Source organism: Ictalurus punctatus, chromosome 5 (assembly GCF_001660625.3).
Source record: "Ictalurus punctatus breed USDA103 chromosome 5, Coco_2.0, whole genome shotgun sequence".
Taxonomy (NCBI): Eukaryota; Metazoa; Chordata; class Actinopteri; order Siluriformes; family Ictaluridae; genus Ictalurus; species Ictalurus punctatus.
Genome location: NC_030420.2, coordinates 21356182 through 21370867, shown reverse-complemented (window position 1 = coordinate 21370867; position 14686 = coordinate 21356182). Strand labels below are relative to the sequence as shown.

Below are 14686 nucleotides of genomic sequence, written 5' to 3'. Positions count from 1 at the left end.
TCTTTCTCTCTTTCGCAGGTCCCACTGACTTGAGTATGAAGTCTGTGGGCTCCAGCTCCTCCTCCACTAGCTCTAACAGTCACGGTCAGGGCGGTGGAGGCGGAGGAGCGTCAGCTCAGCTCAGCCCTCCCGAAGTCACGGCAGTGCGGCAGCTCATTGCCGGCTATCGTGAGTCCGCCGCCTTCCTGCTCCGCTCAGCCGACGAGCTTGAAAACCTCATTCTACAGCAGAACTGAAACTCCACACACGGTCTCACACACACATGTGCTTATGCACCTATACACAGACATACACTCAAAAAACACATGAGCAGATCTGCACAGATGTGCAACGTACATGAATTGGGATATGCACACGGCACATTACAATGTATATGTAGCTACATGGCCACAAGCAGATGCACAGATGTACTACAAATACACACACACACACACACACACACACACACACACATGCACAGAGTCCCCTTTCTTTATAGAGCTACCTACAGCATTCTTCATGATAGCCTTATTGTCATTATAGTGTCTTTGCCCTATTCCCTTTGCCCTCAATTAGATTTATAACAACTCTCTGTACAAGGCTTCGATAAACTACTTTTCTCTTAATGCCAAAGGCCATGATCTGAGAAGGCCTGGTGTGTGAGGCTGTGCAGGTAGCTGTGTTAGTTGACCAACGCAGGTTTGAATTTAAAATGATGTCACTGTACAGAGCCAATCCATGATGCAAAAGCCATCCAACGGGTGACTACTGAGAAACACTGCAGCACTTGTGGGGAAATAGATTTACATGATTCTACACAATCAGTTTGGTATAACCCAGTATTGTGAGTGTGACTAGAGCAAACAGATGATGTCATTTCCTGTGCATCATGTTTAGATCATCACCATTCCACTGTCACTGACCATTATTTTCACAGCTGGAGTGTTTATAGGGTTTGGGGTCCTTTGCAGCCACATAGAGAGTTGCAGCATACGTGTGATGTGTAAATGTAATAGAATTTCATTTAATGACAATTCAAGGGACACCTAATATAGGTACAAGCAGAACATTCTCCTAAAATTTCATAGTGCTCAATGGTAAGCCAAATATTTTTTTGATTTCTTGTTCCAATCTGCGCTCAGTCAGCTATGCGACAAGTACAAACTGGGTCAAATGACTTGAAAATCAGCCACACCATCCCAATCTGGTTTTGCCCAGCTAGACGCATGGGTACAAAACAAATTTTTCCAACAGCTGCTGGTGCACTGTCTGCATATTCAAGCCCTAGTTAGATTCTTAAAACTTTAAACCAGGGGTGTATTTTGGGTTTTGGGTTACAGTACATTAAGTCCAATGTCAGGTGGGCCGGACCAAAAAAATCAGTTCAGTAGACCAATAACACATTAATAACTCATTTTATATGTGTCTATATCCTATTTGTCTGCAACTATTTAAAAGTTGCAAATGGATTAAACGTTATCACTTATATAACAGATGGACAGACGTCAATTCATTACCCCCGAAAAAACAAAATTATTTTACAATTTTGGTTTTACCATACATTATCTTGCATAACTACTCACCACAACATTTCCACATTTTGTAGTGAAGAATTCCCTATCGTTCACATTTTTTAATATTTCCACATTTTGTCCCAAATTTGATCATCTACCAATTCCCACCTGCCGGTCAGCTTTCCCTATCATACTGTACAACAGCTATCAACCAGGGAGGGTTAAGGCTAACGTGCTTCCTCAGAGACACGTAAAGCCAACCAACTGCATCTTTTCGAACTGTTGCTGCTCATTCTGCGTCACATGAGAGCATAATAGTCTTGGAGGAAAGCACTATCTGCTCCCTGCCACATACATGAGCTCACAGACCATCACGATTCACCAGTGTCACTGTGATTGATGGGGGTTGTACAGTAATGCTGTCCCTTCCACCCAGAGCACACAGGCAATACTGCTCCCTTGACCCTGGGCTTGGTCAACTATGGCATTGGTGGGATTTGTACTCCCAATCTCCTGACTCATTAGCTTATTTTTGCTCTATTTTTCCCCTAGTGGAATAACAGAGACTAGCTCTTTTTTCATATTTCAGTTCAATTATGGTCCACAAGACCATTTTAATTCAGCACATGCATTCTAAATTCACTTGGTGGGCTGGATTAGAACATTCATTGGCCCAGTCACAACCCAAATGCCGAATATCTTTGGCACCGTTACTTTAAATGTTTAAAATAGCATATCTGTTAGAAAAAATCTTAGTCAATAAGTATGTGAAGTTGCCATAGAGACAAACCCATAGTATACACTATGGAGATACCATCAAAGATGCAGGGGTTGAGAACTTGTAAGATATCTAATATTTGATTAATGCTACTGTGGTTGGGGATAAGGTGCAATGTATATGATAATATTTTTAGTGTGTTGTCTGAAAATTTAACATAGACACACTTTTTTTTTATTTGACATAGTTCCATTCTTTACATACATTTATTCTTTCTCATATATAAAAAGAAAACCTACAAACAAAAAAAAATCTATTTAATAATTTGATTGATTTTGACTACTACAGATGTTTAAATTCTGTCAAATGGGCATGTTAGACTGTTGGACATTATGCAAATGAAGCTGCGCTGAGATACTTAAAACCCTACTCTCAACCCCTCCTCCACACCCCATTGCCTTTGCAACCCTTTATCCTCAGCACTGCAATGACTTCTGGGAAATGCGTTCACAGAAAAGAAATTCAAAAAAATAAAAATTTGAAGGACTGCATTTCCCATGCTGCATTGCAAACAAATTTTGTTAAGTTGTGAATGCTGCTCTTGTTTTCTAACCTCATGACTATGTCACTTTCATACCGCACGGGGACCAATCAGAATCATCAGAGGGACTTATTTATGTACATATGCATACATGTTTAAGCGAAGGGACCTAATTTTCAGTGGAAATAGGCCAAAGCTTAAAAAAAAACCTCCATACTACTTATGTCATAATTTATGTGATGTCAGTCTTACCAGATAATGGTTTTTAATTGGCTGGACACCTCAGTGATTTTCAGAACAATTGGAGGTGTAACACTTAGATCTCGTATTCCTGTCATGGAAATTCAGTTCGATGATGTAGTGCACAAAGCTATTTCACACTATGACGCTGAGCTCCCTTTTGCTTGTCTCGTGCCCCCATGTTAATTTCAAACATGTCACCAAATTCAGGCCTCACACAAAAAGGCACTGTATAAAAAAAAAGAAGCAGAAGACAATCCTGGAGAAGTTGATTTAAACAGTGTAAAGTTACATGAGCTGTGTGCCTCAAGCCTTTAAGTGGTATAGCAACCTTCCAAGTGTTGTAGCCATAACCACAAAATTACGATGAACCAGAAAACTATTCCTACTGGGGGTGTCAGATAAGGGGAGCAATGCATTTCCACTAGTTAACTGTACCCACTTATTTTAATCTAATGTTTATGTGTATTTTATATTCTTTTTATTCTTTTAGATTATTTTCATTACTTTATATGTCTGCAAGGTTTATAAAGTTCTTTATTTATGCCTCTAAAGGGAACTGTCACCTTGCATAGAAACAAAACCAAACTTTAGACAATTTGGAGATCCACAGGAGAATAATCTGATAAAGGCTGGACAGGAATGATCATTTGGGTTCACATCAGATTACATCTTAATTTAAATTAAGATGAAATATTGTAGCACTTTATGGCTTGGTTAATTTAATAAATGTCTTAAATCTGGAATGATAACAAATTATAACATTGGGGGAAAAAAAAGTATATGTTACTATATTCAGGCCATATGTTTAGAGTAATTTATTTATTTGATGAACATTTATTTAACACAGAGAAGGCGAAATGTCCTTATTTCTGAAAGACACACTTGTTTCGTTGAGACCTGCATCCAAACATAACATGGACTCAGTCCATTCTTAGATGCTGTGAGGAACAATTTGATGTGGGAATGAGTTTGATTTCCCATGAGTACTTAAAAAGGAGTGTAAGGTAGAGTGGTTCAAACACACGACCATGCTAGTATGTCCGCTTGCTCTACATTATAGTTTTGTTTTGTTCTGTTTTCTTTAGTAAGATTTCGTGTGAAATGACTTTAGTAATGTGTTTATGTTCATATTTGTTTGAAAACAAGGTCTGCGAGCTGTGTAACTCTTCACACGGAAAAATGCAAGACACATATAAACACAAACATGCTCACAAACACACAGTGAAAAATAAAATGTTGGAGGTAAAAAAGAAAAAGAAAAAAGAAATACCATGACTTATTTTTTTATAAGTGCAGCAGAGGTCTGCAATCAAAATGTGGTAACAACCATTGCCTGTGTTCTTTTCATTTGTGGTGCTTTGTAAGATTATTGTTATTGTTATTACTATGATTATTGTATTTGATTTGTTTCTACTCCTGTACTTGCCTGGAAACTCTAGGCTGAAGCCTGGTTTCTCTTTGTATACCAATGTGAAGCTTTGTATTATTTCTTTCTGGTTCTGACTCAGTGGAAGTGTGTGATGTTTACATGTACAGAGGAATAGATTCTTTTTTTTGTTGTTGATTTTTTATTTTTATTTTTTATTTAATTTTTTGTTGTCGTTGTTGTTGTTGTTGTTGAAGACCCACATATCCAGCCTCAGTTTGTGACATTAAGTTGTTTCTTTAATCTTGTGCATGGAGGGGCAATGTTATGTTAGAAAGTTATAGAGACTTGGTTAAACCACTGTTAAGGTCCTTGCACACATATAATGCATAAAGTGAATCTTTGTGACTGTCATTTGTCCATGGTGGTTCATGTTATTGTCCCAGAACATGAGAAGACTTTCATTGTGCTTTTGTTCCTCAGACATGAGTCTAATACAACTGTTATAGCAGCCTGTTTTCATTTGCAGGTGTGTGTTACCTCTCTGTTAAACACTGTTCAGTTTTTTGCACTTGAGAAGTGTGTTACTTCCTCAGCATTAGTTCAGAACGAATCAGGGTTGGGATCCATGTGCAAGGGCCTTGAGAGGCGACATTTCAGTCACTGATTGTGGATGAAGGTGCTGGATCGGAAAAAAAAAAGCAGAGAGAGAGAGCTTCTTATCAGCTCAAAGTGCAACACCAATTGTCCTCCCCATAATGTTACACAATGGATCTGGTTAATGGTTAATGAGATTCAAATGATTTTTTTATTACTACTTTCACAAAGACTTGAAACAAATATTTTACAAGTAAAGCCAGTGATATAGGGGAAAGCGTAGCCTCCCTCCAACTGGTCCAGTTAACTAAAGATTTCCAATGTGATTAAAGCCTGCTATGTTTGAATTTGCACTTTGACCTTTTGTAGAAGCTTCTCAGTGATTTTAAAAGCCATTCCCCTCATGTTGTTTGCCCATATGGGGAACATAGGAACCTCAGGAACTGTTGAATCTCTGAGTTTTTTTGTTTTGTTTTGTTTTGTTTTTTAAATCCAGGCCAATATGTCCTGACTGACCAGTCCTCATGCTCTCTCTCAGCTACCACATCATTTATATCGAATTTGCTATATATCCTTTTTATATTTATTATTGTGATTTAAAAGTGAATCTTCTTTTCAGTACATGTGGCTGAATATTTTAATTCTTTAGAAAAGTGTTGATAAATATAAATATATATCTGAATATATGTGAAGCAACTAAAAGATGGAAAACATGGCAGGTAATTCCATTTATGTTTGTTTCATGCAAAAACAAAGAAGATGAAGAAAAAAAAAAGACTCGGGTGGGAGAGTTTCCCACCTTTTACATATCACTTTGATGAGAGACTCATTATTGTCTGAAAAAGACTCTTTTTACATTTTCAATGTGGTGTCGATGTTACAGTCTGAAAAACTGTTGGGTTTTCCACCTGCTGCAAAGTTGCTAGTTCCTTTCTTTCAGAGGTGTGTGTCACTGAGTTGCTGAATAAAACAGTGAGCTGCACAGTGGTCTTGGTTGTTTTTTTCCACACATATGCACCATTAGTCTATACCTACACACACACACACACACACACACACATATGTATATATATATATATATATATAATGCATGATATGAATTTATCAAGGTCATCACATAAATTACATATTCAGAAATTAAAAATGAAAGATAAATTTGGAATTGGGATCTTATCCTTAGATTGCTGACTCTAGAGGTCACAAGAACACTACTAGTCATTGCATTACAACATGGCAAGATTTCCCTTACTAGATTTGCCTATTTTGGCCATGCTCTCTTTCCAGGGATCAGCACATTTGATAAAACATTCTGTCAAGGTGTAAGAACAGCACTACAGTTTCCTGTAACATTTTTGCTAATATTAAAGGTCTCATACAGTGTTAATTTCCTAACTTAGCTAAAGTTGTTTTTAAACCAACATTTTCGTGTATAAATAATAAAATAGCTGTGCTAAAAAGGGTACTTAGGTGCAAGACACATAAGCCATCACCACAAGTCAGTGATAAAGATGGTTGCTTGGCCATAGGACATAAGCTTTCCTTTGTAGTCCTAGAAATATCTCTATAAGGTTAAATAGTGGTGAGTGGGACAAGGAATAGGGACAGATAGTTGCACAAAATGTTCAAACTCAATTAAGTAGAAATGGCAGGAGAATTATCAATTAGTAATACATCAATTTGACATTTTCCTCAGGTGTTAAGTAGGCTATGCCATTCCCCAGTGATGCAAGATGCTCATTCTCTGTTATTCACTAGTCAAAGATTGAGTTTAGCTGATGGGAATGTGTAATGTGCTCTTTTTTGGTTGGTATTTTTGGATACTAAATCGCTTTGAGACCCAGAAATTGCTTTTGGCGCCATGTAATGGGGTCGCTGTGTTCCTAGGTGTTCATTGGTGAGGGATCTACTGGTCAGCTCACTACTAAGGCAAACTGCTGTGACCAGTGCATGTCATTAGCCACAGACCAGTCTACAATACATTTGTTTACTGGTATTTTAACAAGTGTTTTCATTTGTTCATGTGCTTATCTAAATATTTATGTATTTATTCATATATTAATAATCTAACAGAAACCTAAAACACACACAAGGTAGCACGATTTGTCTTCCAAGGGTTGCACATCCGAAAGAATATTCTAATTACTTTGCATATTAGAGAAAGTTCACTTAGGGTGTTCACTTGGGTTAATAAGTGAGCTTGGTTAGTGAGAATGTAAATAGCAATAAGAGTAAGTGTATGTTTGTATGTGCTTGTGTAGGTTTGCTATCAAGACATAAATGTTATTTTACATTTTCATACGAGCACCTGTTTCGCATCTTAGCATCTGTCTTAAGCCTTAATTATTCATTTATGCATTTTCTATGGTTGATGACATCAGAAACCTGTAACACTGTACTGCAGTATTTGAAATAGCTCCTATATATAAAACATTTCCCAAAAAAGCATTAAGTGTTATAATATTAACTACATATTATAGTTGATACCAACTGCCATTGAACTGCCATATGCTACAGCTACCATCCTGGTACACCAGAGAGCAGCAGTGTGCCTGGATAATCAGCAGCTGCTTGGGATATCCTGACAAGTGATTTTAGGCCTGGCTTCCCATGTAGTCTTAAAGCAATCATCTCTGTTAGGCTTCTGTTTCTTACATGCTGCTAGAGGCAGTCTAAAGATTTGGGACATATTGTGAATTACTGGTTGTGGCATATAACCTAGCTGTCAGAGGAGGACGACTGGGGAGTTTTCCTGGACCCAGGCCTTGTGTAGGCCCAGAGGATTAAGCAAAGTATTCACTAAACATATTTTATCAATGTACTAATCAAAAACAGATTTATACCAAGTTCAGGAAACACTCCTGGATGTAAAAGCCCCTAGCAACTAGCCCCTAGCAGCTGTTTTGAGAATGGAGTGCACTTCATCAGCTTACTTAAGGGACTGCCAGACGCTCATATCCAGATCTCTAACAGTAAATACACCTCAATACAGGTTCTCTTGGTCATGCACTAAGAGTACTTTTGGTTTTAAAAAACCTGTTGGGGAGGTTGTAAAGAATGAAAATCACACAAGACAACATGTCTTAGGTCATACACGTAAAGGTGTATGTAGCAGCCTTTGCAGTGTCAATACAGCCATGTGATGGCATCTTTCTGGGGGCTCATAGGCTTGTTACAGCCTTTCTAACGCACCTCTATTTGCCATGATCCCCTAAGAGCTCATTATGAGATCTCCCTTATGTTTCGGTCTCTGTAGGCCATTTAAATTATGCAGGATTACAAACTGAAGTGGGTTTCACTTAAGGTTGCTCTCATGATCCGTTTGCCTTGCATGTGTTGTTGGCCAGATGACTAAAGCATGGCCTTGTGGCTGACACCAGGATTTATGCCCGTGGTCATATCACCCAGCATTGTCAATCAATAGGTTGACCTACCAGCCTTCAGTAAGGGTGAGTCTGCACAGTATTTCCTTGTTGTGCTTAATGTAATCCTTATATTATCTTTTTTGGCTATCCGAACCTCAGACCAACTGTTCATCTATCATGGAGGAAAGACACAGGGACTCCCTTGTCTAAGTAGAGGCTGGCTCACTATGTGGTGGACATTAGCACCATGGCCTACATATGGCTTTATGCCAAGCTCCTAACATGCCATTCCACTCTACATGGAGGATCTCCTCCTAATGCACATTATTTAGAGATGTGTTACTCCAGCTGCTGCGACCTGGGCATAACTGTGCACTTTCTACAAAGTTAATATCACCTCTCTTAGTGGTGCTGCTGTTGCAGTCGTCTCTGAGCACCTTTCTGGTTAGTTCTAAAGTGAGCCCCATTCCTCTAGACATTGTTGGCATCACCACTAGCAGTTAAGAGGGATGAAATAGAACACTGGTTTGAGATAACTGCCGGAGTCAGTTGGAACTGGCAATAACTCAGTTGCAGGGAAAGTTGGGTATATGACAGTGGTATTTATTGCAATGATTGCTTCATATGTCACTATGTGACTGTGTTGGAAGGTTCTGGCATGCATGTGCAAGTTTTCCAGGTGGTTCTCACTGTCCCTGGTGTTTATGCAGGGTTCAGAGAACCACAGTTACATACATAACTAAACTTTGTAATAGCACCATCATTTAAAGTCAATCTGTGACCTTTTATCTGTAGAATGGTTTCATGTGCAATAGGCTATGTGAGTAACTGGCTTCATTTTGTCATGCAAATGTTAACAAGTTTGAATTGAATGGTAACCTGACTGTTAGTGAGAGAAAATGTCCAGCACTTTATGAGAAAATCTTTATTGGCAATGGTTCCAAACCACTTACACTCATTGTCCACTTTAGGAACACCTATTAGGAGCACCTATACAACTGCACATGGCAGTAAAATAATGAAAAAATAAAGCAGATACAGTACACAGTACAGAGTTTATACAGAATGGTGCAAAAAAAATAAAAATAAAATAAGGAATGAGCAAAAATTTTATGAAGGAAATTGTTCTGTTTCCATGCAAGCCAAAATAAGAATTTTAGTTACAGACAAAGAAGGAAAAAACAAAGCCATTCCAGTAAGCAAAAATATTGTTTTAATAATTCTATTAGATATCATGACAATAACTTTATATAACTCTGTTATAGGCGTACCTTTTCTTTTATGTAGTTTCGTGTTTAAGTTGTATGTAGGCTATAGCCATCTTCTACTTTTCAGATCAAATTCACTCCTGATGTTGATGTTACATGTAGTACATCTGTCCCAGATGTTGTACAGGCCTACACTGTGTGATTTTCCTTAAGCTTTGCAGGGTCAGTCATCCAGTTAATTAGAGCTACTGACCATCCTTGGCCAGCCTATTTGAGGAGACACCAAAAAGGAACAGGACACCCTAAACCAACTCTTGCTTTATTAAGTAAGTGCTGGTTGTGTAGAATTATATCCATAGTTACCCTCTTGTAGGTGAGATGTCTTGCTCAGACTGCAGAAGAAGGGTCACAGAAAAATCTAGTGGAAGCCTTCACAAAAGAATTTATTCTAAAGGAAAAAAAGGGAGGGGTGTTCAAAAACTTCCAACTTCCAACCTCAATTCGGGCCACAGAATCTGTCACCATCTTCAAAAAACAGTTAAAGACCCACCTCTACCGTGAACACGTAACCAACCCCTAATTTAAAAAAAAAAAATGTAAAATTAAAAATCTGGCACTTACACCTCTACTCTGCACACTTTGCTTCTTCTAGAACTTAATTAATGGATCTTGTATGGTAGCACTACTTGTATTGTTCTCTGCTTGATATATTGCTTTGCTTGTATTTTCTCATTTGTAAGTCGCTTTAGATAAAAGCGTCTGATAAATGAATAAATGTAAATATAAATGTAAAAAGGACATATGGGAGTGAAGGTCAGGTGTCCACATAATATGAAATATAGTGTATGTAATACATTATTTTATACATAGTGTATAGTGTATGTAATACATTTATCTGTGAACCTTCTACAGCAAGCATGTTTCACTTTCAAGAGGGTATTTGTGGATATAATTTTATCCAACCAGTACTTACTTAATAAAGCAACAGCTGGTTTTGGATGTCCTGTTCCAGTGCAGGTGGATTACAGAGCAGTACTTTGCTGCTATGGAAAAGAATAGACAACATTAAATGCTATCTAACAGGACTGTTAGTGAGAGAAAATGTCCAGAACTTTATGAAAAAAATCTTTATTGACAATGGTCCCAAACCACACTCACCGTCTACTTTATAAGGACATCTGTTCAACTGCACATTTATGCAGTTATCTGATCAGCCAGTCATGTAGCAGCAGCACAGTGTGTAATTTCATGCAGATGTAGGTCAAGAGCTTTAGTTAGTGCTTACATCAATCATCAGAATGGCGAAAAAGTGTGATCTTAGTGACTTTAACTGTGACATGGTTGTTGGTGACAGATGTACTGGTTTTATTATTTCAGAAACTGTTGATCTCCAGGGATTTTCACACACAACAGTCATTGGAGTTTACACAGAATGGGTAACACTGAATAAGCAACAGTTCTGTGAGAAGAAACACCTTGTTGATAAGAGAGATTAGAGGGAAATGGCCAGGTAGGTTCGAGCTGCTAGGAAGGATATAGTAACTCAAATAAGCACTCTTTACATCCGTGGTAAGCAGAAAAGCATCTCAGCATGCACAAAACTTCGAACCTTGAGGTGGATGAGCTACAACAGCAGAGGATCACACTGGGTTCCACTCCTGCCAACCAAGAACAGGAAACTGATGCTATCATTGGTGCAGGTTCACCCAAACTGGACAACTGAAGAATAGGAAAAAAATCACCTGATCTTCTTACAGTTTTCACTGTCCAGTTTGGGTGAGTCTGGGTCCATGATAGCCTCAGATTCTTGTTCCTGGCTGATGGGAGTGGAATCTGACGTGGTCTTCTGCTGTTGCAACTCATTCACCCTAAAGTTTGATGTGTTGTGCATTCTGAGATGTTTTTCTGCTTTTACCATGGATATAAAGAGTGTTTATTTGAGTTACTATAGACTTCCTGTCATCTGAAACCAGTCTGGTTATTCTCCTCTGATCTCTCTCGACAAGGTGTTTCAGCCTGGAGACCCTCCACATACAGATTTCCCCCACCCACACCATTCTGTGTAAACTCTAGAGACTGTGAAAATCCCAGGACATCAAAAGTTTCTGAAATACTCAAACTAGCCCATCTGGCATCAACAACCATGCCATGTTGAAAGTCACAGAGATCACACTTTTTCCCCATTCTGATATTTGATATGAACATTATCTGAAGCTCTTGACCTGCATGACTCTTGATCTGCATGACGTTATGCATTGTGCTGCTGCCACATGATTAGATAAATGCATGAATTTGCAGGTGTTCAGGTGTTCCTAATAAAGTGGTCGGTGAGAATATACAGTTAGGGAAATAAGTATTGAAGGTGTCAATATTTTTTTCAGTAAATATATTTCCAATGAGGCTATTCACATGATGTTTTCACCAGTATTAACTCAAGAAATCTGGAAAAATAAAGAATTCACAACATTAAAGTCCATAAATAAAGTTATGTGTAATAAAGTGGAATGACACAGGGAAAAAGTATTGAACACGCTAAGAAAAAGCAGTTCTTCAAGGCAAGGTAAGGCAAGGAACCAGCTGAAATCCGTAAGTAATTATACCCCCTATCTGTGCAAATTAATATCAGCTGGGTTAGTAAATTGATGGTCTATAAAAAGGCTTTTCGTTACCAAGGTGTCTTACAAGAAACATCTCATGATGGGTAAAAGCAAAGAGCTCTCCCAAGACCTCCGCAACCTTATTGTTGCAAAACATATTGATGGAATCGGATACAGACTTATTTCAAAACTTCTGAACCCTCCAGTAAGCACCATTGGGGCCATTATCCACAAGCGGAAGCAACATCACGCCGTCATCAACCAGCCACGCACAGGAGCTCCTCGCAAGGTTTCTGACCAGGGAGTCAGAAGAATAGTCATAAGAGTAGCCCAAGAGCCAAGGACCACTTGGAAAGAGCTCCAGAAATACTTGGAGGCAGCAGGTACCATCATCACAGAGAAAACAATAGGCAATGCACTTCACTGCTCATGCTCACCCCACAAGACTCCTTTACTAAAGAAAAGGCATGTTGAAGCTCGTTTAAAGTTTACTACAACTCATTTGGACAAGCCTATGAAATACTGGGAGAGTGTAGTCTTATCAGACGAGAGCAAAATTGAACTTTTTGGCTGTCATACTACACACCACGTTTGGAGAAGACCTGGCACTGCACATCACCCTTAAAACACTATTCCAACAGTAAAGTTTGGAGGTGGAAGCATCATGGTGTGGAGTTGTTTTTCATCACATCATACTGGCAAACTTCATATAATTGAAGGAATGATGAACGGAGCCCTTTACCTCTGCTGGCATCCACCAGGATGGTGAAGATGAGACGTGGGTGGACTTTCCAGAAGGACAACGATCCAAAGCACACAACAAAGGAAACCCTCTTGGTTTCAGAGGAAAAAATCAAGGCGTTAAAATGGTCCAGTCAATCACCTGACTTGAATCCAACTGAACAAGATTTAAAGACAATATGTTTAGAAGGATGGGCCAAAACCACACCTGAATTCTGCAACCAATTAATTTCTTACAGGAAACATCTTGAAGCTGTCATTACAAACAAAGGCTTCACCATTAAGTATTAAATAAATTTCAGTTGGCGTATTCAATACTTTTTTCCTGTGGCATTCCACTTTAATACACATAACTTTATTTATGGACTTTAATGCTGTGACTTCTTTATATTTCCAAATTTCTTGAGCTAATACTGATGTATGGTGAAAATTTCATGTGAATAGCCTCATTGGAAATATATTTACTGAAAAAAATGTTGACACGTCCAATATTGTAAACCCCCCACTGTATTTTGTGGTGCCCACAATTCACTGTCTTGTGAAATGGACATTCATGGGTATGAACAAATGGATAATGCTTAAGGGGAGGCCAGGTTTTTCCCCATGAGGTAACCTCATGCACTTTCACCCACTTTCCAGCTGTTATTTGTCCATAATCATTCCTGTCATACTTAATGTGAAAGTGTATTGCTGTCCTTTAAACCTGTCAACTGTCAACAGAAGCAATGGAAGTAGGTCAAGGTTTATGTATATATGTCTCCACATGATGTATGCAAGTATAAGGCATGCAATCGCTTAGACATTGTGACTGATTATAGAGTCTGTGCTGTCTAATCCCTTATACACAATCCCCAGCCAGGCTTTCTACTCACCATATATTTTTATACCAGCTGCACAAACTTGATGATTAGCAATATTATTGACTGTGTCTCCTATGAAGGGCAGTGCAGGACAGATTAGCCAACTTCCTATAGTTAGACCACAAACACAGGCAAAATTAGACTTAATTTCAAATCAAATCCCAGGTTATGGTTATTAATCAGCAACATTTTAGCAGTTTCAATAAGCAATACTTTGAGGAGTAACAGTTTGAGTTTTGGAATAGGTGTGATCAAACAACCATGTCCTGCTACCAAATTAAACACATCACAACATTTCTCCAAGGACATTAAGCATGGCTAGCATGCTTGGCCTGAGTCAGTTCACCTTTGTACACAGTAAACTCAGTAGTCGGGAACTAAAAGCATGCTTGGTGTATTCAGGACGTGTGGTGTTTATACATCTGTTGCTAGCCTGTAACGGGCTCATATTCAGTGAGAAAGGATGAAATGGCCAGTGAAAGGTGCAATAACTAGGGTGATCATATTCTGTTTTTTCAAAAAGAGGACACCTTTTTTTAATAGCATTTAAAAGCACTTAAATTGGTTTCACTCTGCCCACGTTTGAATTTTTTTTCCTACATTCTTTTGAATGTCCATGGAATAAAATAAAATATTAGATGCCACGAGTGAACCTTCTATCATCATTTACACATTTCAGTGGCCATGAAATACGAAGCAATGTGATAACCGGGAATGAAAGATGACCTTACATGGCCATGGGCATTGTTTCGACTCAGAACATCTTCATTTGCTGCTATTGTCAAGCAGTTGTTTGATGCCGTACATAACAACGCTTCGCCTTCGCACGTTCTCTGAGAGTAGGTTAATGGTTGAGAGGCAGGAATTTGCCAATAGTTGCTGCAAGCCCTTTATAATCATCCGAGTGGTGTGTGAGAAGGTGGGAATTATGGAGAGGGGTTAAAGCAATGCAAATACGTG

The 14686-nt window shown here is 38.6% G+C and overlaps 1 protein-coding gene across 1 annotated transcript in view; it reads left to right on the top strand.

Annotated features, from left to right (window-relative positions):
* The window catches only part of nol4la (nucleolar protein 4-like a), a 47564-nt gene extending 41624 nt beyond the window's left edge, over window positions 1–5940 (top strand). The window contains exon 11 of the mRNA XM_017468865.3: window positions 19–5940. Coding sequence (XP_017324354.2) covers window positions 19–236 — 218 coding nt within the window. The 3' untranslated portion in view covers window positions 237–5940. The remainder of the gene's footprint in view (window positions 1–18) is intronic.
* Window positions 5941–14686: the final 8746 nt, after the last annotated feature.